The 24,030-nt window shown below is 46.2% G+C and overlaps 2 protein-coding genes and 1 non-coding gene across 4 annotated transcripts; 1 reads left to right on the top strand and 2 right to left on the bottom strand.

Annotated features, from left to right (window-relative positions):
* Nucleotides 1-148: 148 nt before the first annotated feature.
* LOC133904567 (uncharacterized) lies at nt 149-589 on the bottom strand. The gene has a single exon (XM_062346051.1). The coding sequence runs from the start codon at nt 587-589 to the stop codon at nt 149-151; it is 441 nt and encodes a 146-aa protein (XP_062202035.1).
* A 425-nt stretch (nt 590-1,014) lies between these two features.
* Nucleotides 1,015-1,087, top strand: TRNAR-ACG (transfer RNA arginine (anticodon ACG)). The gene has a single exon. It is a non-coding gene; the product is annotated as a tRNA-Arg (tRNA).
* Nucleotides 1,088-17,364: 16,277 nt separating this feature from the next.
* LOC133905259 (polyprotein of EF-Ts, chloroplastic-like) lies at nt 17,365-23,112 on the bottom strand. Of its 2 annotated transcripts, none has more exons than XM_062347001.1 (4): nt 22,896-23,112; nt 19,821-21,726; nt 18,347-19,058; nt 17,365-18,180 (listed from the first exon to the last, which is right to left on the bottom strand). In XM_062347001.1, the coding sequence occupies exons 2-4, from the start codon at nt 21,664-21,666 to the stop codon at nt 17,574-17,576; spliced, it is 3,165 nt and encodes a 1,054-aa protein (XP_062202985.1). In that variant the 5' UTR covers nt 21,667-21,726; nt 22,896-23,112; the 3' UTR covers nt 17,365-17,573. The 2 variants fall into 2 exon arrangements, with proteins under 2 accessions (XP_062202985.1, XP_062202984.1); XM_062347000.1 differs by having other exon boundaries at nt 22,938-23,111.
* Between the last annotated feature and the right edge of the window lie 918 nt (nt 23,113-24,030).

Here is a 24,030-nt window from a genome sequence, read left to right as displayed (position 1 = left end):
GTGCAGCAGAATTATAAAAAAATAAATGCAGTGCACCAAAATTAGCTACTAGTTGTGCAGCAGAAATATAATTTTTTTTTCAGTCCACAGCTCAGCACCCTCGCAGCCTCCATTTCCCCTCCCACCCTCGCAGCACTGCGCAGCTCAACTACTCCAGCTCCTGGCTCGGCACTGCTCGGCACTGCGCTGCTCTCCCTGCTCCCCGCGCTCTCCCTGCGTCCACCGGCCCCTGCGCCAAGCCCACCGGCCCCATCGCCGCCTCCCCGCGCTCCCCGGCGGCCCGGCATCTCGACCACCCCCGGCTGCCTGGCTCGCCGACTCCCCCCGCTCCCCGGCGCCCCGGCATCCCTGCCACCGCGCCCACTCCGGCTGCCCGCTCCCCGGCGCCCCCTCCCAGCGACGTGAGCCCGTGCCGCGGTGAGCCCCCGAGCAGCCCTCCCTCGGCGTCCCCCCCACACGGCGGCGACGCCCCCGGAGCAGCGCTCCCCCGGCGGCCGCCCTTAGCCCGCGCCGCTCCGCTCCCCCGGCGGCCGCCCTCAGCCCGCTCCGCTTCGCTGTGGGAGATGTAGATCCAGACCGGACTCACCATTGATTCGGCTGTGGGAGAAGACGCAGTGGAAGGTACGCGACTGCGGTAATGGGAGCCTCGTCTGACGGGTGGACCTTCTGTGCTGCCGCTGCATCCGCTCGGCCTGGCCTGGGAGCGATGGTCCTTCCGAGCGTGCGTCCGATGCAGGTATTTTTGCACGAGCGGATGCACGCTACACGCACTGTCCTGGAAACCAAACAGTCGTCTCTCTCTGCAATATACGCTGAGCAAGCACCAGCCGACGCAAGCACCGGCGGATGCAACCATCCGAACACGTCCTTGGTCGAGCTGTGCTGCCTGATCCGTCTGCAGACACGTGGCTGTCCCCCAGTGGACAAAAATTCCACGTCAAATATCATCCACCAGTAGGATAAACTATACTTTAATTATTATATGTAACAAAATATTTGGCCTACAACACAAGCGACTCCGTGGCCCAATGGATAAGGCGCTGGTCTACGGAACCAGAGATTCTGGGTTCGATCCCCAGCGGAGTCGTTATTTGCTTACTTTTTCCTTCTTACTTTTTGGGCCCAAATAATTTGATATTGGCCGCACACGTAGGCCCATATTCACCCGGTAAAAATCCTAATAGCAGATTTAAGTTATATTATTTGCCTATTGGTCTCCAACAAGCCCACATACACAGGTATAAAAAAGCTTACGTGCACACGTTTTATCTGCTCCAAGCATCTGACATATGTGCCTATATAGTTGTGTAATCTAATAGGTTTGTCCAACTACTTCTACGTTGTTTTATTTTTGTCCTTGATTTCTTACTTACTTTAGTTTTTCTAAACACAATTTGTAACCAATACACATTTGAATATATGCTTCTATATTACTAAACATGAGTACTATCGGAGACGCAATAATATCCAAAGAGGATGACCGTCGGAGACGCATGAGCTTGTAGCGGCTCTTCTTTTACCAGAATATGAGAGGCCTCTTATGTTGTTAGTGGGCATACGGGTATATCCGCGGGTGATGGACGTGGGTTTCCTTTCTTACCTGTGATGGCAACAGGTGCATGCACATGTTTAGAAATTAGCTCGCGGGTATGAGTTTGTGTAGCCCATACATGCAACTCATTGGGTTTAGATCTTCGTTGTTTACAGTTTCTTTTGATATGCCAATGAATTGCATTAGATCAGTCTCAAGAATTGGATTGAAGTATACCAGAAGTGATTATTTAGATCCTATCTTCTAGTGTAAGTTACCAAAAACATAGGTTCTATTTTCGTAGTTGCAGAAAACCCTGTCTGTCTTTGTTTCTGGAACATAACCCAGATTCTTTTCTCAACGAAATAACCACCAAATTTTATCGTTTCACAAAATTCTGGCCTTAGGAAATCCCACCCTGGCTGACAACATGGTCCCACCCACAGAGCACCATGTCAACAAACCAAGGTGAAGGTGTGAGAACAACCTGTCATCACGGGTAGGGGCTGTTTTGTCAGCTATGGTGGTATTTTCTGAAACATTACAACCATACAACCTGATGATGTGTGAAACAAGCCAAGATACCCAGGGATTTTCACTACTATGTGGTTTTATGTAACCTACTCTTCTTCTTTTTTGAAAAAATGTATGATTTTTTTTATTGATTATCATAACTCTGCGTTATGGTCTGTGTTGAATCTTTTTTTTTTTTTGAACAACGCTTCCCTATGATGCAATCTTCATTGGAGACCCAGGGTGCTAGATGGGAGGCTCGAACCCTCGCCGGCTCGGCCCCAACCTTCGGCGTTGCCACTGAGCTCTGTGCTCATCGAATCTTTACGATTCTCGATTGTAACTTGTAGGATTATGTCTTGCATTAGAATTGAAGTGCAGAAAACATCAAAGTTCCACGTATTAGGTTTTGATTATGTTATACCTTGATTTGTTCAACAACATTTTTTTGGCCGTCAAATTTGCTTCACGAATCGTGTATAACTTTGTTTGACCTTTTTATTTGGATAAAGGTATTATATTAGCTAATCGGAGTTTACACTTTCAACCATAGTGATATAATCCTTCCATGTTGTTTAGAAAACATCTCTTGTTGGTGGAGAAACTTTTCTTTTCATGCTAACTAAACCACGGCCCTCTTTTTTTTTTTTTTTTCTTACAGCAAATGGCAAAGGCTGTTGGTCTGTTCGCTGGATCCATCTTCTTCATGCGAAGCTTTGGTGATATAATGGCCATCTAAAGAGGAGTTGATAGGATGACGACATTGGAGATCACTGGATCTGGGTTTCCTTGTTTCTTTCTCCCCTTTTTGTTAGCACTGTAATCAGATTTGTTCTTAGCGTGGGATCATGAAGTGTGACTCTTTACCTGAGACTGTTTTCTTGGTATAATGGCCACCAAAGTAGTAGCCCCTTATTAGATGTTTGCTTGCTCTTGAATTATCAGTAAAGACAATTGGGGTATCCTTTTCTTCACACTTGCTTGGCTTCTATGTGCATGTAATACCGTGAAAAAACTTTAATCTCTGCATTGTCATGCATCTTTCTCAAATTCATGGGATGCAGTGAATTATTTTGGTGACCTGTGGATGTTATTGTTGTCGTGGAGTATTCTTCCTCATTCCTAAGCGATTGAATGTGTATCGTCGCTGTTGGAGTACTGACAAGTAACAATTGATGACAGGTCGAATTGTAGGTGTTCTCTCATCTTATCTGAATCACTGGTTACGTTGGGATAAAATGCTGCTTCATTCAATCTATATATAGGATAGAATGGAGAAACTTGCGTTGGGACCCAATTAACAGGCAGTTCAAGTTCTTCAACTGCAGACAAATATAATTACATTTGCTGGAGAACTTACTCATGCTGCCCAATCACCCTTCGTCTTGTCCTTAGGAATCATGGCACAGCCCAGCCCCGGCACTTGTTGCAGTCTCGTCCCATGGTAGCCAGAGCCGAAGCTGCTGGCAGTTTGCCACCAAGAACCCGGGAAAACAGGATCCTCCCTCTTAGACCTATCAAGAAGCCCGGCTCCGGAGCAAAGAAGTGGAGGCTAGGGCCCGCTTGGTTCAGTACTAAGGTTGCTAGCATTTTCTATAACTTTTTGCCAAACTCCCCTAAGATTAGGCCATTAAATTTTTTTTCTAAACACAGTTTGCTCTTCCGTTATATATATACACACGTTCTTGAATCAGTCGTCGATAAATACAAGTCTTACAATAAATGATATTACAATCATATAACAAGTGAAGTGGTAAAATAAATTAACCATCCTAAAAATACATAAAGAATTCCTGTGATCAATAGAATCTACATTATCGGAGAGCACAATAGAAACATCATAGTGACATGCTACTCCACAGGCAACTTTAGTGCAAACGTGATCAAGACTATTCGTCAGCCTCACTATCAACGTCGGTGAAGTCCGGATCTTCCTCTGAAATCATAAGCAAGGGTGAGTACATACGTACTTAGCAAATCCCAACCCTTGCCCTATAGCAAGGGGGTATAAATACATGCATGCGGTATTAATAAGGGTAAGGTTATAAGTTTAATTTTTTGGAAAAGCTAGGTTTACACATGTAAGGGTTAATTTCCGTGAAGCGGTTTTATGAAAACATCATATCATCAACATTAATTGAGGGGGTGGGGGGGGTGGGGTGGTCAGCCGTGGTGGAAGGTCACCAGGGTCTAAATTTTAATATCGCTGAACACTCCGTCCATAGCAACTCATGGTACACTGCTAGACCTATTTCAAAAAAATAGGCACATCTTGCCCACTCACACTCCAAGGAACACAAGTAACCCATGCTAATTGCTGTGATCAAACTATAGTTCGCCTATGACTGTGGATATAACTATTCGAATAGTTTTACCTCTGTAGAGTGGTATACTTGACCCACAAGTTGAGTTTGGCAACATACCACCATCGTGGCAGTGCGAGTCAACAAAGTCATTACCTACCTTAGCATCATCTCACTAGCCGCCTACGCAAGCCAACCACGGGTTCCTGATATTTAACTAGGTCTCCAAACGGGTTGACAAGCAGGCACCTACTTGCACTTGCTCCATGGTCTCCCGTTGCACACCTACCTCCGGAACACCAGTAAACTAGCCAGTAGGGTTTAGACTAAGCCTTGCCACATACATGATCGAGTGGTTATACTGTAAAGACTAGGTAAGATTTCACACCAACTCGGTCCTTAATCGAGCCAAGGCAAACATCTCCACACAAAGCCTACCACACAGGCAACACTGATACACCTAAGGCATTCCCGACGGGAACCCTGATTTGCCCCAGGTCTAACAGGTTCTCGTACTGTTATCATTATTCGGTAAGTTTTCCCATCCCAATAACTCACACAACACCAACGCACCGAGTTTCACACATTTCGCAAAGCTAATTATGAATAAGCATGAAATAACAGTAAAGTACACATTCCTAAGCATACTAGTAACAAGGTGTTCACCTTAGAGTAAATAAAGTAGTCGAGACAAATGTCCTATGGTTACCAAGATTATATTCAGGTTGACACCAAATGGGCCAGCTAATCTACAGTAAGTCATAAGTAGAACAACAGTTTAAATTAAATCGACAAGTAATACTTCATTTAATTAATCGGTAAAAAATAGTTACTATGGGTAGTGGTGATAAAATCTGGGTTCAATATGATCAACGAGGGAAACGAACTGAGACTTGTCTCCGGTTGCTATGGGTTGTGGTGAGAAGGTTACCAATCTCACTTTTCACAAGGAACAGAGGCACACAGGGCTACAAGTGAGGATGATTAAGTGTGTTCCTACCTCTAGGAGAGAGGAGTCACCACCAACTGAGTCTTCTTCTTCCTCCACCCTATGGATCTTATAGTCCATCTTTTGCCTATGCCAGAGCACTTTAATGAGGGTTCAGAAAGAGAGAGCAGTAAGGAAGAAGCTCACCAGGAGAGTTAAGGAGATTCACAGGCATCTTGACATTCAATCTCCATGCTCTCCTAACAGCTCCGAGGTTGTGGACAGCGAGGAGGACGTGATTAATGATCCATTCCATGAAGATCTCGCTCCTACTCATGCCTCTGAGTCCGATGAAGAAGAAGAGGAGGGCGATGAAGAGGAGGATAGCGATGAGTAGTTGATTCTCTTGGCTTAACTTTCTTCCTTTTTTGGGTGTCTTGATGCCGAAGGGGAAGAGAAAAGCTTAGTCTTGTATTGCTCCGGATATCTTCTTTTCCTTTTTACCATGATCAATTGGACGTTGGATGTTGTTTTATTTAGTGTTATTTGTTGACCCTTGTTTATTTAGTGTAAGAACTCTATTGCTTAAAGTTCACTTGAGAATAGTTAAATGATCAAATAAAAAAGTTAACTTATGCTCTTTAATGTGCTAAGAATGTTCTTTTTTATGTTGTCAAACTAAGATTTAGATTGATATATGGGTGTTTGCATAGCCCGTCAGGTTGAACTTAGTTGCCTAGTTCGAATTTGACATAGCACCAGTTTCTCTAATCTTTACGATGATCATGAAATTATGGATGCTTTTGTGGTGACATCTTGGGGATAATTCAACAATATGATCAAAACTTGCTTCACTCCTGGTGATTGTGATTCTGATTGTGATATGGAATCACTTTGAGTCTTTGTGTGCCTTTGAGTTATATTATTTACTCCTCATAGTGCTTTGACATCTCTAGTTCTTGCAAGTGCTTTGTGATCTATATATGAAGCTTTGTAGGCTTGCATTTTATTTGCACATCTTTTATATTGTCTTGTGTCCTTGATGTTTGCATTGCCAAAGGGGGACAATACGCACAAAGAAGTGAATATGCACAAATATGCAATGAAGGGGAGAAAATTGCATTTATCTAGAAATGAAGGGGTAAAATGAAAAATGTGCGTTCTTCAAAGAGGAGCATTTCATTTTCAAATTTCGAGTTTTTTCTTGCTCTTTTGTTGTTTTTGGCTTGTCTTTGCCTCTCTTCGACCCTTTGTATCATTTCTTATACCAAGTAATATTTTGCACTTTCTCGAGTTTTTGTCACTTGGATGAGCTTCTCTTCTTTTAATTTTATTCAAACCAAAATATTTGTGCTTTGAGGGTTGTCAATGCACTCATCAAGGGGAAATTGAGAAACCAAGTTGAAATATGCCTTGGTTTACTTGTGATGAGCGATTGATATTGGTATTTATTTGGTTTGATGATCTTTGATTTTGCGTGAGCTTTGATATGCTTTCAACTAATGATTTTGATTTGGACTAACTGGAGGTGGAGTTGGAGAAATATGTTTGCTTGTCTCATGATATGTAGGTGATGGATACAACTTGATGGTCGACGCGGGATGATCGGAGCTAAGCGGGATGCTTGGTACCAGACGATCAAGGAGGCTGGGTGGAGTCAAAGGTGATCCTAGTTATACACGTGAAGTTCAAGCAAAGTATGAAAGATGGATAAAAACGGCGTGTTGACAAAGTCAAGCAAAAGGGAAGCTGTTGCAAGTGACAAGGCAACCCGAGGGATCGAGAGTGGGAGAGACTTACCGGCGGTCAGGATCGCAAAACGGAGTACACACGTCGACATCAGAGCGCTTACTTAAGGGGTAAGCAAGGCGGTGAGTCATGCTTTGAGAAGCGTGCTAGGATTTTGTGGTTTGATCTCAAAACTGTGGGAGGACTGAAGGAGTATGTGGCACCATTATGAAGCTTGTGTCGAGGTGAAGCTAAGTCGTGAAGGCGCCGCGACGGTCCGATGAATGGAAAAGAAAATAGATTAAAATACCCTCGGTGGTAGGTAGGAGTGTACTACAAGATAGGAATATTTTGAGAAAAAGTTAGAAAACTTAGAAGTCAAAAAAGTTAGACCTATAAATAGAGGGGTAATGCTATAGGAGAGTTTGAACCAGTCACTTGAGCCATTTGTACCACTCATTTGAGAGCCTAGTGTTAGAATTTTAGAGAAGAGAAGAATGAGTGCTTAGTGTTAGAGGAAGATAGGGCTCAAGGCAATGATCTGATTACTCATGCGAAGCAAAGATATATAGGCCGCATCCTTGCCATAACCACTCGACCGGCTTATGGAAACAAATACCGGGAGGGCAGGAGGAATAAGCGGCAGGAATAATCAGCACCATGCAGCGCCATGCAGGGCTAAAATACCGTAGCTAACATCCCCCCCCCCCCCGCAGTCTTAGCTTCATTGGAATGGACGTTAAGACTGGAGCGAAACTCGCAGAAAACAGGAGTAGGAAGGCCCTTAGTGAAGATGTCGGTGTACTGGGATGTCGTGGGGACATGAAGAACGCGGACTGACCCAAGAGCGACCTTCTCTCTGACGAAGTGCAGGTCAATCTCAATGTGCTTGGTGCGCTGGTGCTGAACTGGGTTGGTGGAGAGGTAGACAGCACTGACATTATCACAGTAGACCAGAGTGGCACGTGCTGGGGGTGCATGCAACTCATGGAGGAGCTGTCGAAGCCAACATGTCTCAGCCACAGCATTGGCAATAGCTCGGTACTCGGCCTCCGCACTGGAGCGAGACACAGTGACCTGGCGCTTTGACGACCAGGAAATCAGATTGTCACCCAAGAAGATGGCATAGCCACAAGTAGATTTCCGAGTGTCAGGACATCCGGCCCAATCTGCATCTGAGTAAGCAACCAACTCATGAGTGGAGGACCGCTGGATCACCAAGTCGAGGTCGAGGGAGCCACGAACATAATGGAGGATCCGCTTGAGGGCAGCAAGGTGGGGCTCTCGGGGATCATGCATGTGAAGGCACACCTGCTGAACTGCATAGGCGATGTCCGGCCGAGTGAAGGTGAGGTACTGGAGAGCTCCGGCCAAGCTGCGATAGTCTGTGGGATCTGAGACTGGAGCACCAACAGTGGAGGAGAGCTTGGCACTAGTGTCCACAGGTGTGCTGCACGGTTTGCAGTCACTCATACCGGCATGCTCAAGAATCTCGAGGCAGTACTGTCGCTGACTGAGGAAGAGTCCTGAAGGCTGGCGAGTGACAGTGATGCCCAAAAAATGATGAAGAGCACCCAAGTCCTTCATTGAAAACTCCGACTGAAGTGCCGAGATCGTCCAGTCGAGTAGGGCAGATGAGGAGGCCGTCAAAACAATGTCATCAACATAAAGAAGGAGATAGACACAATTAGACCCGCGGCGGTATATGAATAGGGAGGTGTCGGACTTTGCCTCATGAAAGCCAAGAGAAACCAGGAACCCTGCAAATCTGCTGTACCAAGCGCGCGGAGCCTGTTTGAGTCCATATAGTGACTTGTTGAGGCGGCAAACCATGTCAGGACGGGAAGAGTCAGCAAATCCAGAAGGTTGGATGCAGTAGATGGTCTCATCAAGATTGCCATGGAGAAAAGCATTTTTGACATCCAATTGATGAATCGGCCAGTCCCTGGAAGTGGCAAGGCTGAGGACAGTGCGAACAGTGGCAGGCTTGACAACTGGGCTGAATGTCTCATCAAAATCAACACCGGGTCATTGAGTAAAACCACGAAGTACCCAGCGAGCCTTGTATCTGTCTAACGAGCCATCTGACTTGAATTTGTGACGGAAGATCCATTTGCCGGTGACAATGTTTGTGCCGGGTGGCCGCGCAACAAGATCCCAGGTATGATTAGACCGCAGGGCATCGAACTCCTCTTCCATTGCGGCACGCCAATGGGGGTCTGCGAGGGCTGCCCGATATGTGCGCGGTACGGGAGATAGAGCTGATGCATGTAAGCTTTCCTTGTGTTTGGGCTGTCGAATACCGTCTTTGCTCCGAGTAATCATCGGGTGGGAGTTGACTGTGGGGACGGCTGGTGAAATCCCGAGTGCGGCTGGAGGATGCGGACCGCCAGGAGCCCGCGTGCTGCCCGCCCGTGTGGGAACCGGGGGCAGCGGGAGGCTAGTGGGTGCCCCATGGGGCCCATGGACGATTGGCTCTGGCGCCCCATGTGGCCCAGCCGAGATCGTCTCTGTTGCATCATGAAGGGTCCCAACATGCGGTCCAGGTGAAGCAGGCCCAGGAGCTGCAGTCGGTGAAGAAGGCCCAGCCGAGTGGGCCGTGGTCGGGGAAGTCGGCCCAGGCGAGAGGGCCGCAGCGGAGGGAACCAGGCCGCTTGAAGAGGCCCCGGCTGGTGGAGGCATTAGCGCGTCGGCTGCAGTGTTGCGTGGAGCAGAAAGCCGATGAATTGGTGCATGTGATGAAGCTGAAAAATCCTCCAGAAAGTCAAAGTCAGCAGCACCAAGCACATTGGGTGATAACTCAGTAAATGGAAAAGAATGCTCATCAAAAACCACATGGAGCGAGACGATAATCCTGTTAGACACGGGATCAAAGCATCGGTATCCTTTGTGTTCAAGGGGGTAGCCAAGAAAAACACAGCGAACGGATCGTGGGGATAGTTTATTAGCGGCTGTAGCGGATAGGTTAGGATAGCAAGCACACCCGAAGACACGAAGGTGGTCATAGGATGGGTGGACGCCGTAGAGGGCGAAGTGAGGTGTGTGATGGCTAAGAGTCTTGGTGGGGTGGCGATTGATGAGATGTGTGGCTGTATGCAGCGCCTCAACCCAGAAGGATCCAGGGAGGCCAGCTTGAAAGAGAAGTGAGCGAACGATGTTGTTGATGGAATGAAGCATGTGCTCAGCTTTGCCGTTCTGGGGCGAGGTGTGCGGGCAGGACAGACGCAGGGTGACCCCCTTGGTGAGAAAGAAGATGCGGGCGGACGAGTTGTCAAACTCGCGGCCATTGTCGCATTGAATACTATGGATGGTGGTAGAAAACTGCGTCTGCACATAGGCAAATAAATGAGAGATAGTCGTGAAGGTGTCGGACTTTAAACGCAAAGGAAAAGTCCACACATAGTGAGAATAATCATCAAGAATGACAAGATAATATTTATAGCCAGAAACGCTCGCAACAGGAGAGGTCCATAAATCACAGTGAATCAACTCAAAAGATTGTTTGGCTCTAGTAAAGGAACTAGTGAAAGGTAAACGAATGTGACGACCGAGTTGACAAGCATGACACACGGTGGTGGAGACTCCTGATGGTATGACGGAGGAGCGAGCGAGGCGAGCGAGGGCGTCATGACCAAGATGACCAAGCCGACGATGCCATAAGGTGGTGGAGGCAGTGGTGAGGGCTTGCGCCGGCGACGTGGAGCAAAAGGGGTAAAGGTCACCGGAGCTATTGCACCTGGCGATCACGGTCCTGGAAAGAGGATCCTTCACAGAGAAGCCAAGAGGGTCAAACTCAACAGTGCAGTTGTTATCAGAAACAAAACGACGCACAGAGACTAGATTCTTGATGATGTTAGGGGACACCAGAATATCATTAAGAGCAAAAGAATTATGATTATTGTGTAGGAAAGTAGAGCCAACAGAGGTAACGGGAAGAAGAGATCCATTGCCAACAATAATACTAGAAGGTGAATGTGTGGATGGTTTGTGGGAAAGGGAGAGGATACCGGCATCCGAAGCCATATGAGATGTAGCACCCGTGTCCATGTACCAGTCATGTGCAGGTGAGGCCGGCTGCTGTAGGGAGACGGTGGAGAAGGCATTCGCCAATGCATGGTTATCCCACACATGTGCCGGAGGCGCGCTGTTGGAGCCGTTCCAGAAGCTCGACGTTGAAGTCTGTAGAGGAGGCGGTTGTGTTGGGGCAGCACCGACGCCGAGGCCTGCTGGAGGAAGTGCCTGTGGAGCAGCTGGGAGGCCGGGATGGCCCATAGCACCAAAAGGCCCTGCCAGAGCGGCCCCTGCAAATGGAGCGGCCTGGCCAAGCTGGCCGAGTGGCCCAGCCGGCCGCGCACCGAGAAGGCCACGTCCGAGTGGCCCGGGCCACATTTGTATGGTCCCGGCCCAGGGATTGTGTGGGCTGGGCCATGGTTGTTGCTGCTGGGTGAAAGGGGCGGCCGAGTTGTTTTGCCCCGAGTTGGTTTGCCCGCCGCGCCGCCGGCGGTTGTGTTTGTTGTTGCGGCCGCCGTTTCCACCGTTGGGGGCGCCGAAAGTGCCACCACTATTGGTGCCAAAGCCAAGGACGTGGGCGGCACTGGAGGTGGTGAAAAACGCCCCCGGGCAGGGAGCCACGGCCCGCGCCACTGCCGGCTGCCAGGAAGGCGGTAGGGGAGCCCGTGGACCGCCCGCCTCGTGTGATTTCTTCGAGCAAAAGTTGCGACCGGGCTTCGACAAACGTCGGGAAGGGCTTTTGCATCGGAAGAATAGTCTGCAAGTGACGGAACTTGTCATTCAAACCTTTGAGCATGGTGAGGACGAGGGTGCGGTCGGAGACGGGCTCGCCGAGGTCGGCAAGGCCATCAGCCATGCTCTTGAGCGGCTGGCAGAAGTCGGTGACAGAGAGGTCGCCTTGGACGAAGCAGTGGAACTCCGCCGAGAGGTTGAGGGCGCGCTGCTCGCAGTTGCCGAGGAACTGATGTTCAAGGCCGCGCCAAACGATGCGTGTAGTCGAGGATGAAGACATGACGATCTCGAGGAGCTCGGCGGAGATGGAACCGTAGAGCCATGCGAGGATGACGCAGTCCATGCGCACCCAGTCCGGTCTGTCCGAGTGAGAGTCGTCGGAGAGAACATGGTCCGCCAAGGCATATTTGCCGAGGATGACGAGGAAGAGGCCACGCCACTTGGTGTAGTTCGCAGCGGCAAGGTCGAGGGTGACCGGGACCAAAGTCTTGACGTTCAGAACAGCGACAGCCTGAGCGTGGAGGGAGGCCGTGGTGTCGTCGTCGAGGTTGACCGAGGAGTTGCGCTGTGGGAGAGGCGCAGAAGAAGATGACGCAGGGGCGAGGAAGGAAGTGAGCGCCGCACGTACCGCCTCGGCGGTGGCCGTGGCGACGGCGTCCGCGAGGGCGGTGGGAGATGCGTTGGTGGTGTCCGACGGTGGGACCGCTGTGCGAGCAGCCGCAGCAGCTGCGGAAGCCGCGACGTCGAGGGCAGTAGAGAAGTCGACGGGCGCATCCATGGTGGACAAGCCGGCGTCGGCAGGTGGAGAAAAACGGAAGCTAAGGAAAGAACTAATCTGATACCATGTTAGAGGAAGATAGGGCTCAAGGCAATGATCTGATTACTCATGCGAAGCAAAGATATATAGGCCGCATCCTTGCCATAACCACTCAACCGGCTTATGGAAACAAATACCGGGAGGGCAGGAGGAATAAGCGGCAGGAATAATCAGCACCATGCAGCGCCATGCAAGGCCGCCATGCAGGGCTAAAATACCGTAGCTAACACTTAGCCTATGTAATATGAAAGAGTTTTGAAAGATAAATTTTTGTAATCCGTCTAAAATAGAGCTGATCTCTTTCAGTAATGAAGTTTATATTTTTTTTTTCATATGCTTGAATTTCTCTCATTCTAGTTTTCCTCTATTGGTTCCTTTACAAGTTTACAATTTTTTCGGTTTTCGATTGTGACTTCCGTTTTTTGTTTGTGCTCAAAAATTTTCATCTTGTTGGAGTCATTCTTCTCATTGATATGGACATAAAATTCACATACTACGGTATAAAATTGGGTCTTTAATTTCCTTACTTTCAAATCATTAACTTATAGAGTTTCTTCACCCGATAACAATCTTTTCCTTGAATCTAAGGTTTCTTTCTTTCAGTTGCTATCTATTTGTGGCGATGACTCTTGGGATGAGCTTCAATAGAACATAGGGTTCACATACACCCATGAGAGCCATACTTTTTTGAGAGATTTTCATAGGGATTTGTTTCTCTCCGATTTTTGCTTCCGTTTTTGTGTTGAGATACATTAAGTGATAAAATAGAAAAAAACTATCCATTTTTAAAAAAATTGATTGATACGTCTATTAATTTCACTCTAAACGTTATTCTTGATCCTATATGGTTGAACCGTGGGTTGTTGGGAACGAAAACCCAGAGCTTGATGCCGAGGAGGTGGTGGTGCTGGAGGACGCCCACCTGAGGGGTTGCCAGACACGCGGCTTGGAAGATCTGCTACTACCTGATTTCGCCGCAAGCCACTTGCGCTTGTTGCTTTCCTTCATCTCCCTAGCGCTCTGCTCCACGCGAAGAGCCTTGTTGAGGAGTGTCTTGAAATCTGGGATATTATGCGCAGCCAGAGACCACTTCAACTCTTTCATGCGCTCCTGGAAGCGCTGGATCTTGTTGCTTCGTTCGGAATCTCGGAGGCAGCATAGCGAGAAAGTGCATCAAAACGACGAAGGAACTCCATCACAGACAAGTTCCCCTGCCTGAGAGGAAGGAACTCCTGCTTCTTGGTGTCCATGACAGCTTGAGGGATATATGCAGCACGGAAGGCATCTTGGAAATCTTTCCAAGTGACCACCTAGCCCTTAGGCTGCAAGGACTTGAAGCTTTCCCACCAATCCGCAGCGGGGCTTTCAAGGCGATAAGATGCATAGAGCACTTTTTCTTGGTCATTGCATAGAGCAATGTCGAGCTTGCGGCTAATGGAGCGAAGCCAATCATCAGCATCTAGAGGCTCAATCGGAGAAGAAAATGTCAGTGGTTGAGTCCTCAGGAATTCGCCCAACTTGGATTGCAGTGGTGCAACACCGGCTCCTGTTGCCACGATTGCACCTCCGGCATTGGCAGTGTTCATAGCGATCTGCTAGAGTAGGAGAGTATCCTGATGGCGGTTCTGCTCAATCTGAAGGACTGTCTTTGCAAGAATGGAAGATGAGCAGAAGCTAGAAAGATTTTTGATTATATGGTTGAGAGGGGCCGGCCCTAAACCAGTTGTTGATACCTATCACATTCTGCTTCATGGTTATGGTACCAAAGGAGCTCTTGTTGAAATGATTGGTCTCAATAATTTGATGGTAGAAAATGGTATGCCACATGACCGTCATGTCTTCAACATACTGATATCTGCATATGCCCTGTGTTACCTGGACACCTGTATCCAAATTTATTTGCTGAATCGGACACCCCGAATTCGAGTCGGATTTCGACACCCGTGCCGGATTCCGAGTTGTATTTCGCGTGTCCAAATTTTCTTTGCTGAATCGGACACTCAAATCCGAGTCGGATTCCGACACCCGTGTTTGTGTCGAGGTAACACTACATATGCCAAGTGTGAATGATTGATGAGGCAATGCTTATATTTAACAAAATGCAGCAGCAAGAATTGGGCCCTGATGTAGTCAGCTATGGACAGGGGCAAAGCTTGAGCCGAAAATATGAGCAGATTACTAGTAAAAAATTTCTTCATCTTGTGCCAGTGCACCACCCAAGCTACATATACCTTCGCCCTTGCTATGGGGCAGTAATAGATGGCCTTTGTAGGGCAGGCCGACCGGATGCTGCTATGTCTCAGTTCAGTCAGATGATTGATGAAGGATTGCTTCCCGATAGCAACAATATTTTGCACCCTGATTCATGGTTTTTCTACCCAAGGCAAATGGGAGGAGACTGAGGAACTTTTTTATGACATTGTGGATAGAGGAATCCCTCCCATTGTCGATGTATTGGATGCAATGACTGACAACCTATTCAAAGAAGGAAGGGCTACGGAGGCCCAAACTCTATTTGACTTGTTGGCACTTGCAAGTGTAAAACCTACAGTTGTTTCGTATAATACAATGGTACAAGGGTATTGCTTAGCTGGTAAAATGGATGAAGCCATGAAACTACTTGATGCTATGGTCTCGATTGGCTTGAAACCCGATGCTATTACCCTTAAAACTTTGATCAATGGCTACTGTAAAGATGGTAGGATAGAGAATGCATTAGCTCTGGTGAGAGAAATTTTGAGCAAAGGGAGTTAAGCTTGGCACAATGGCACTATCACGTTAAACTTTCAGATCGTAAGGACTGCTGCTACGAGGGAACTCTATCTCAAGATGATCAAAAGTGGAACACGCATGGAAATTTAGCAATATGTTATAATAGTAGCAGGGCTTTTTCAAAGGTAAGTCTCTTGATGAAGCAATTGTGCCTGAATCATTTAAAGTTATCTCGTGATTACTTAAATCTTTGTGAGCAGACTCTAACTTCAGGTTAGACATAATTCCTGTTATGCTTTTGGAAATCTTCGTGATAACTATGATTTTGTCATTTGCAGTATTGTTTGATTTTCATTGCAGGTTCTCTGCAATTGTAATTTTTCATACTACTTTGAACTTGCGCTTATCATATAGCACTACATTTGATCACACACTTAGTGGCGCTATGCGACTTATCCGCCAAAGTAGCTGTGCTGTTGGAGTATCTTCTACCTCCGGCAGTTGTAGGAATATGGTTACTAGTCCAATCAACAATTCTCCTTTTGACATCAAATAACCATGGTTATTTACTTTCCAAAGTTAGTAATCATTTGACCAAAGAGCTTCTCCTGACAAATTTTGGGCTCATTTGCATTTAAACTTTCATCCAAATGTTATCACTACGTTTAAAGCCTCATTGCAGTTCTTAGTAGGCGATGGTGGCTCAATATTGTTCTGGAAAGATCGATGGCTCGGTGGTAGATCCATTTCTGGAATCACTCCTTTTGTTCTGGAGCTGGTTCCCAAGAGAATCAAAGAGAAAATAAGTGTAACTGAAGCTATTCAAGGTAATACATGGGTAGCAGACTAGCAAGGTGCCGTATAAATTTCTACCATCATACAATATATCTTATGGGACCTAGTATCTGAGGTTGGCCTCCAGGCGCATCAAAAGGATGAAGTTACCTGGAAATGGACAGCCAAAGGGGTGGTCTGTACATGCAAGTAAACATAGAAAGCTTTTTCCGTCGAAACAACTCAACCAATCTGGTGGTGTTCACTCTGCAAATGTTGGGCTTCTCTGCGCTGCAAGTACTTCCTGCGGCTTGCTTTTCAGAACAGATGTTGGATGCCGAGGCTTAGAACAGCGAACAATGTTTAAAAAGAGAACAACCAGAGATGACTACAAACAAGGAAAATTAATACCAAAAGAATGATATATAGATACAACAAGGTAGCATGCTTAGAGGTTTGGCGCCATCTCTGCTCCCAGTTTTACCACGACCTCATCTATCATATCACAGAGAAGAAACATGAACCGGCTACAAGCTCTTATTCATGTTAAACATGCTGGACTATTGGAAGCAAAGAAACCACTGCATTTTTTGAGCCTTCGGTCCAGCGAGTGGTAACACGGATCAAGCATGAATCTCGTTGTGGAGAATTGCAGGAGCGACAGTCGGGACGATAACCTCCTTGTAGGAGTGTCCTATTGTTGTAGTTTGCTTTGAGGTCCCTTCAGCTCTATTGTGTCGGCGGGTGCTGTAATGTCCCTAGTTTTCAGTTCATCAAACACCTGAAGTGCTAGCTTGTAGTTTTCTACTAAGTTCACGACGAAGATTGCAAGACTGGAGTGTAATCATGTATCAAATGACTCTTTTCTGTGTTATCTTGTTCTCAATGCCTGGTTGTGAATCCGTTGATATTTTGTTGATTGCTGCCTGGTTTTGTGGTTTGTGGTGTCAGTACAGATTCAGTTAGCGTACAAGCTAATTGTGAATGCCTTGTCAGGTTATTGTACACATGAAAATGGAACATGGAAAATCTGGGGACCTGGAACTATTTCCATAAATTTGGAACATGGAAAATAGGGAGCGCTCGGCTTTCGAGCGGGTTTCTTATTCTTCTTTTTCTTTTCTTTTTTGTTATTTTCTAATCCTTGTCATTAACTCACTATCGTCAAGATTTTATGTTTGTCTTTTTTATGCGTTTGACAGTTTAGAATACTTGATTTAACAATATGTCAGACCTAATTCAATAATTTATTCACCATTTTGTGCATAATTTGTTTAAACACCTTTCATATGCACTCATAATTTTTAAAAACAGATACAAAATTTAATTTGTCATAATGCTTTGATGGACATATTGACATCTCTTTGTCATCTACAAAGGAGTGCTAAAAAAGTGTGTTCTTTAGAACCAGGAACAATAATAACACGTGATCTGAGTACAAACTAACAACAGCTATGCACCTTCCTGAATCAAAATGTGCCCAACTTCTCATGTCAGGGCTGTGACCGAGCACCGCCTTACCGATCAGTTCTCGCCGAGGGTGTACCGGACAAACCTCCGCACCTTGATGTTCTCCCCAAGGGAGGCGATCATCTCCTTCACGAGATCCTTCACTGTCTTGCTGTCATCCTTGATAAAGGGCTGCTCCAGGAGAGCCATCACCCCGAGCCTCTTCGCTATCCGCCCTTCGACAATCTTCTCCCTAATGTTCTCAGGTTTGGACTGCAGGTCCTCCCTCTGCATCTCAATTTCCTTCTCCTTGCTGACAACACTCTCCGGAATGTCCTCCACCGAGACATAGTCGACCTGTGGACACGCCACCACTTGCATTGCGAGGTCGTTCACCAGCTCCTTGAACTTCTCGTTGCGAGCCACGAAGTCGGTCTCGGAGTTGACCTCAATCATGCATCCGATACGGTTGTCGTGGATGTAGGAGCCAATCAGACCTTCAGCAGTTAGGCGAGAAGATTTCTTGTCTGCAGATGAGAGCCCCTTCTTCCTGAGGAACTCCTGAGCCTTCTGAAGGTCAGCACCGGTCTCAGCCAGCGCTTTCTTGCAATCCATCATACCAGCGCCGGTTTCATCTCGAAGTTGCTTTACCAATGCTGCTGAAACTGCCACAGCTGGCTTCCTGCAAACATGTATGCAAAATATAAAAATGGTGCTATCGCTAAAAAACATACAAAATCAATGCAGTTTAGTTAGAAATGCATAAACACACACTGATGCACATGTTATGCACACACTCACAAACATAAGCACACACAAGCATGATGAGGCATGAGGGTGGAGATTACTTCTCAGCAGTTTCTGTCGTTTCAGCAGGCTTATCATCCTTGGGAGGCACAGATGGTGGCGGCTTTGCTGATGTCTGTGCTGCAACTTCAGCTGCAAAATCCTGGCTTTTCTTCTCCAATCCTTCACCGAGGTTGTACCGGACAAATCTATTGACCTTCATGTTCTCTCCAATTGTGGCTATAGTTTGCTTCACCCATTCACTTATTGTGACCTTGTCATTCTTGATGAATGGTTGTTCAAACAGTGCAAACTCTCCAAGCCTCTTCTTTACACGTCCTTCGACGATCTTAGACCGGATCTGCTCAGGCTTTGACAAGAGGTCCTCCCTCTGCATCTCCAGCTCTGTCTCCTTCTTCACAACCTCTTCAGGAACGTCATCAATAGAGATGTACTGTACTTGAGGGCAAGCAGCAATTTGCATGGCTAGATCATCGACTAACTCTTTGAAGATGTCACCTCGGGATACAAAGTCAGTCTCACAATTCACTTCAAGAAGGACCCCAATTCTGCTGTCATGTATGTAAGAACCAATTCTTCCCTCAGCAGTCGCTCTGCCAGCCCTCTTGTCAGCAGCCGCCAACCCTTTCTTCCGAAGGAATTCTTGCGCTTTCTCAATGTCACCCCCTGATTCTGCAAGTGCCTTTTTGCAGTCCATCATGCCTGCTCCAGTTGCCTCGCGCAATTGCTTGACAAGGGCTGGTGAAATAGTGGCTGCTCAAGTGCAGAAAAGACCATCAAATTAGAAATGAAAACTCATATTGAAGAATTTAGTTGCACTGTTAATTTACACCGCCTCAATATACAAATTTGAGAACTATGTTCCAAAATCCCATTGTAGAATAAACGACAACTGATAGAAATCAAAACTTGAACCAAGCGACCACTTACATCAAGAAACATAGTAATTGGAGAATTGAACATAGTTATAGGAGTTTATATGCCATCAGGAAGTCAGTCTTGTTTATGTCTTAACATTACAAGGCATGTAACATCTTTTATTGTATACAATAGTTTGAGGAAAGTATGTAGTTGATATGACACAGAAAATGGTGATCAAAGAAAATTTTCACAAGTGTGGAAAAATACTTAAGCTGAAGAATACAGTAGTAACAGAGGTGGAATTGAATTATTTATGATCTTATAGAGCCAAAGAATAACAAATTAACATCCATGTTAACCCTTTTGGCTATAAGGGGCAGAGCTTTAAGAGTAGGGTAGGTGTTGAACCTTGGAGTTTACCGAAGTGTGAAATAATGGAGAAAAAAAATATTAACATGAGAAGTCTGCAACAGTGATTGGCAAAATCAGTTGTTAGAATAGTTTTCTAGCAATCTATTCTAGCATCCCCTATTCTAATTAGGCAGAGTTGCTTTTTCAAGAGGCTTTTGCAGACAAGGTTTGGTTTGTCAGATTATTGCAGGCCAAAGCCTTTAGGGATAATGTCACCGACTCGCTGATAAAATTACTACCAACCTGTAGTGGTGCTTGCTTGTTCGACTCCAGCAGCAGCAACCTCTGCACCAGTTTTCTCACCCGAGGCTGCTGCAGCCTCAGCAACTGCAGCTGGTTCTTTCTCCACGCTATCATTGGTTTCATCCCCCCTACTTGCAGTTACAGGAACCTCTTCTACTGCTGAAGATTCTTCAGGCTCAGAAGGTTTATCCTCAGTTTCTGAAACTGAAGACACACTAGTGCTATCTGGGGTCCCATTGGAGGGCAGTTCAATAACAGTTGAAGGTGAACTTTCAGATTCTACAGTTTGGTCATCAGCAGTGTCTGCCACAAAAGTAGAATCCTCAATTTCCTCCTGAGGAGAGACCTCAGATACAGGGGCAGGAATATCAGTTGATACTTCTGACACAGATGCGGTCAATTGTTCACCACTTTCCTCATCTGCTGGAGCAGCTTCCTCAACAGTGGTGGTGGTAGCTTCTATCGAAGAGCTACCCTCCTCTTTGCCTTCAGTTTCAGTAGCAGACACTGAACTATCAGCCTCAACTGATTCGATCTTGCTCAGTTCACTCACGTCCGCTGAAGTTCGACTATCAGTCTCAGGTGATTCAGCCTTGCTTGCTTCGCTCTCTTTGTCCTGGCTTTCATCACTGCCCGCTTCAGCATCAAGCACGGTGCCTACTGCCGCTCCAGCAGCTGCTTGTACTTCCGGCACTTTTGTCTTTCCCCTCTGATCCAAGAATGCAGAGATCTCCTTATTCCTACGGAAAGCTAACTCAAACGCATTGGTCCCTCGGGACCATTCCCTCTTAAGCTCCATGTTTAGCATTTTCAAATCATCTTCGTCATCTTCCACCTCTTTCATCGTCAAAGTGACCTGACCTTGTGCTACATTCAATACTTTAACCCTTATCTGTTTACCAACTTCCATTGCAGATTGCCCAATAAGGGTAAACAAAGCCACTGCTTCCTCTTCTCTGGGAAGGAATCCTTCACTCCCATCAGACAGTGTAACAAATGTCCCTGATCTTGTTGTATTTTTCACAGTGCCATTCAGAGATTGCCCTGGTACATATTTTGACTCGCCTATTGCCTTGGCTTCCCGTCTTTCCTTTGTTTGCCTTGGTGAGCTTCTGGTTGGAATTGTGGTGGCACTCCGCCCACCGCTTGCAGCCTTAGGTGTTTCATTTGCCGGCTTGACATAATCACCACCTTCCCGCATTGTCAGAGAGATGCGCCCCGTTTCCTTATTAGCTTCAACTAATCTGACTGTCACCTCTTGTCCAACAGTGAAGAGGGAAGATATATCTTTTACAAACCCATCACTTACTCGGGAGATATGAACAAGGCCTTCCGTGAATGCTCCAATGTCAACAAAAACGCCAAATGGCTTGATAGACCTAACTTTCCCAGTAAAAGATGCACCAGGAACTAGATCATCATCAGTCAGTGGAGGCATCTCACTCTTCCGTATGTTGCGTCCTAATTTGGGAGCGGAAGAAGCTTGGTCCGTGCTAGCCTCAGCCTGCTCACTGGCTTCAGCACTGCCAGGTGCAGCCTCAGAGTTCTCATTGGAGGTTTCTCCTGCGGGAGACGGATTTTGGTCCTCAACTGTGACATCAGTCCCAACAGTTGCTGCGGATAAGGTTCTTGACCTCTGGGAAGAGGACCAGCTTCTTCTTTTGTAAACACTGATCAAGTGAAATGCTGTTTGTGGCTGCAGAAGTCGTCGGGGTGATGGTGATGCTACTCTTGAATACCCTGTTGAACCATGGAATCTTCTTATTTGGATTTCTCGGCTGGTCCTGAAACTGCCAAGGTGAAATAGGCTAATATTGCCAACAGAACAATGGATCACTGGCGTCATTTTGAATCAAGGGAATGAGGAATCCAGCAACTATATCAGAATCTTGATTCCTTCAGAACCCTGCGCAAGAGTAGATAGATCTTTTAGACAAAAAGCAAGGACGTCTGAATACCAATGAATTTGATGAACAAAGAACATGTGTCGTAGATAGCTAGGACATGCGAAGTAGAGCGAATTCCAAAAGGCTAAATCAGAACTGGAAAGTCAATATTCAGGACTGAGAATTAAAGAAACACTTTAAGCATAAGACATCATGACAGTTTAGTCCACTGCAAAAGAGTATCCAGGCAAAGTATCTTGAATCGTTACCAAACAAGAAGGCTGTAATGCTCTATTTTCATGCCTATATTGAACTACTTATGTTTATCTGGGCAAGGTGAAACTGAAGTTTATCTACAACTTCACCCTATAAATTTCGATGGCACGTCACTTTTACCTTATAGCCTACTAAATGCATGCTGGAAATTGTCAACATGGGTATAACGCGCCATTCGAGTCAAAAGAAACTGAAAATTGCATAGAGTGTTTTCATAGGCCAAGCATGAATCGTCACAATTGAACAAACGCAGATAAACAACGTATGTGTTTTCTGTTCCAACTCGAACACTGGACAACAACAGAACTAGAAAATGAAATGTATGTGTTTCTTTGGAGTGGGATTGTCCTACATAACCTTCTACTTAAAAATCGACTTTCAACTGCCTTGACCATCATTGTAATTAGAAATTTGACCTCCAACTAACTTAATATTCAGAGGGGAGGGAAATAAAGTAAAATAAAATAGGGCAGCTATCAACTGACCTTCAGAACTCTTGCAGTAAAATTAAGAATTCCATAAGAATACAATGGATCTATTAACTGTTCACCGATTACAGCGTACAGCAAACGGTACAGAGCAGTACAAATTTGTGTGTGAAACTGGCATCGCTCAAAATTGCACCCAAAACATGGAATTTCCCCCCTTAAGCTCGAATCCACTATCGGCGACAAGAATCAAATAATCTGTGGCGTGGCACCACTGTAGCTGCAGTGCAGAAAGATTCGAGCGCTACAGCAAGAGCCCAGCATAGAAACACCGTATAGGAGATACCGCCAAAGGCTCCGGCCGGTTAGGGGGAGGGAAGAAGAAAAGACCATGAGAGCAAAATACACACACAACTGGAGTGGGTACCAATACCAGGCTACCAGCACCACGGAATGATGGAAGGAAAGAACCTCGGGGATGCTACCATTGCTAAGCCCGCAGGAAGGAGGAGGAGAAGGCGCGTCACCTTGCCACAGCATCCGTGGCGGTTGTGCTATCCCCGCGCGTCGCCGTCGCCGAGGAGGGAGAGGGAGAGGCGAAGAGGAGAGCGGGAGAGGATTAGCTCACTGGCTATCTTATATAGCCTTATCTCGAACTGGGCGGGGCCGGCAGGAGAGGCGCCGGAGCAGCGCAGGACGACGGGTGGGAATGGGATTCAGCGGGCCGGGTTGCGAGCGGCGGCTCGTGTCGTGTCCCAACGCCGACCTTTTTATTTTTATATTTTTTAAACCAAAAAACGCATGAGCCAGCGTGGTGAAAACGAAAATAGGGAGGAAAAACCACCGCTGAAGCAGACGATTTTTTTTACTGCAAATTACTCTGGGAGTTCATTTAGAAATATCCGTACAACTCACAGATGCGCACACACTTACATCATCATACGCACTCACACAATACTCGTTGAAGATCGGAGATACAAAGTTTAAAGATTGACGAAATCACCACAAATGTCTCGCTGTCAACTGGAATATCGTCCACCACTGAAAAAAATTCCATACTGAAAGAAGATTTCGCCTTGCTGAGATACATAAGGAGCAAACCTAAGATTTGATCTCTGACAGGGACGGAACCAAGATTTGATCACACTCCCAGACTGAACTTTAACAGCCTAGAACTAATGTCAAAATTTCACCTCAAGTTGGAATTTTACTACTGTTGAAATTCCTACACCCCAGGACCCGGGTTTAATCTCACCTTACCATGGACTTGGTTGCCGCCCATGATCTCTGATAATATCACACCCGATTTTAAGATCAAATCGAATGTAAACTACATGTATGTCAGGATCAAGTTACATACACATAGTGATATCATAAGTGAGTAACAGACACAATATCTATTATTACAATGTTACTTTATTACATCAATGACCCAATGGTCTAAAAGAAAAGCACATAGTAGCGGAAATAATCTCAGTGCGACACTCAGCTCCACAAGCAATCGACTGAAAAGTTGCCCGTTTAGAACTCAGCTTCATCTTCCGGGAAATCCTTGTAGTCTTCGCCTTCTAATTGATGGCCGAAAGGGTATGGGCTATTCTAATATGGACCGTGAGTCTC

Source organism: Phragmites australis, chromosome 22, assembly GCF_958298935.1.
Source record: "Phragmites australis chromosome 22, lpPhrAust1.1, whole genome shotgun sequence".
NCBI classification, from domain to species: Eukaryota; Viridiplantae; Streptophyta; class Magnoliopsida; order Poales; family Poaceae; genus Phragmites; species Phragmites australis.
The sequence above is the reverse complement of the archived record's forward strand: the minus strand, read 5'-3'. Positions and strand labels throughout refer to the sequence as shown.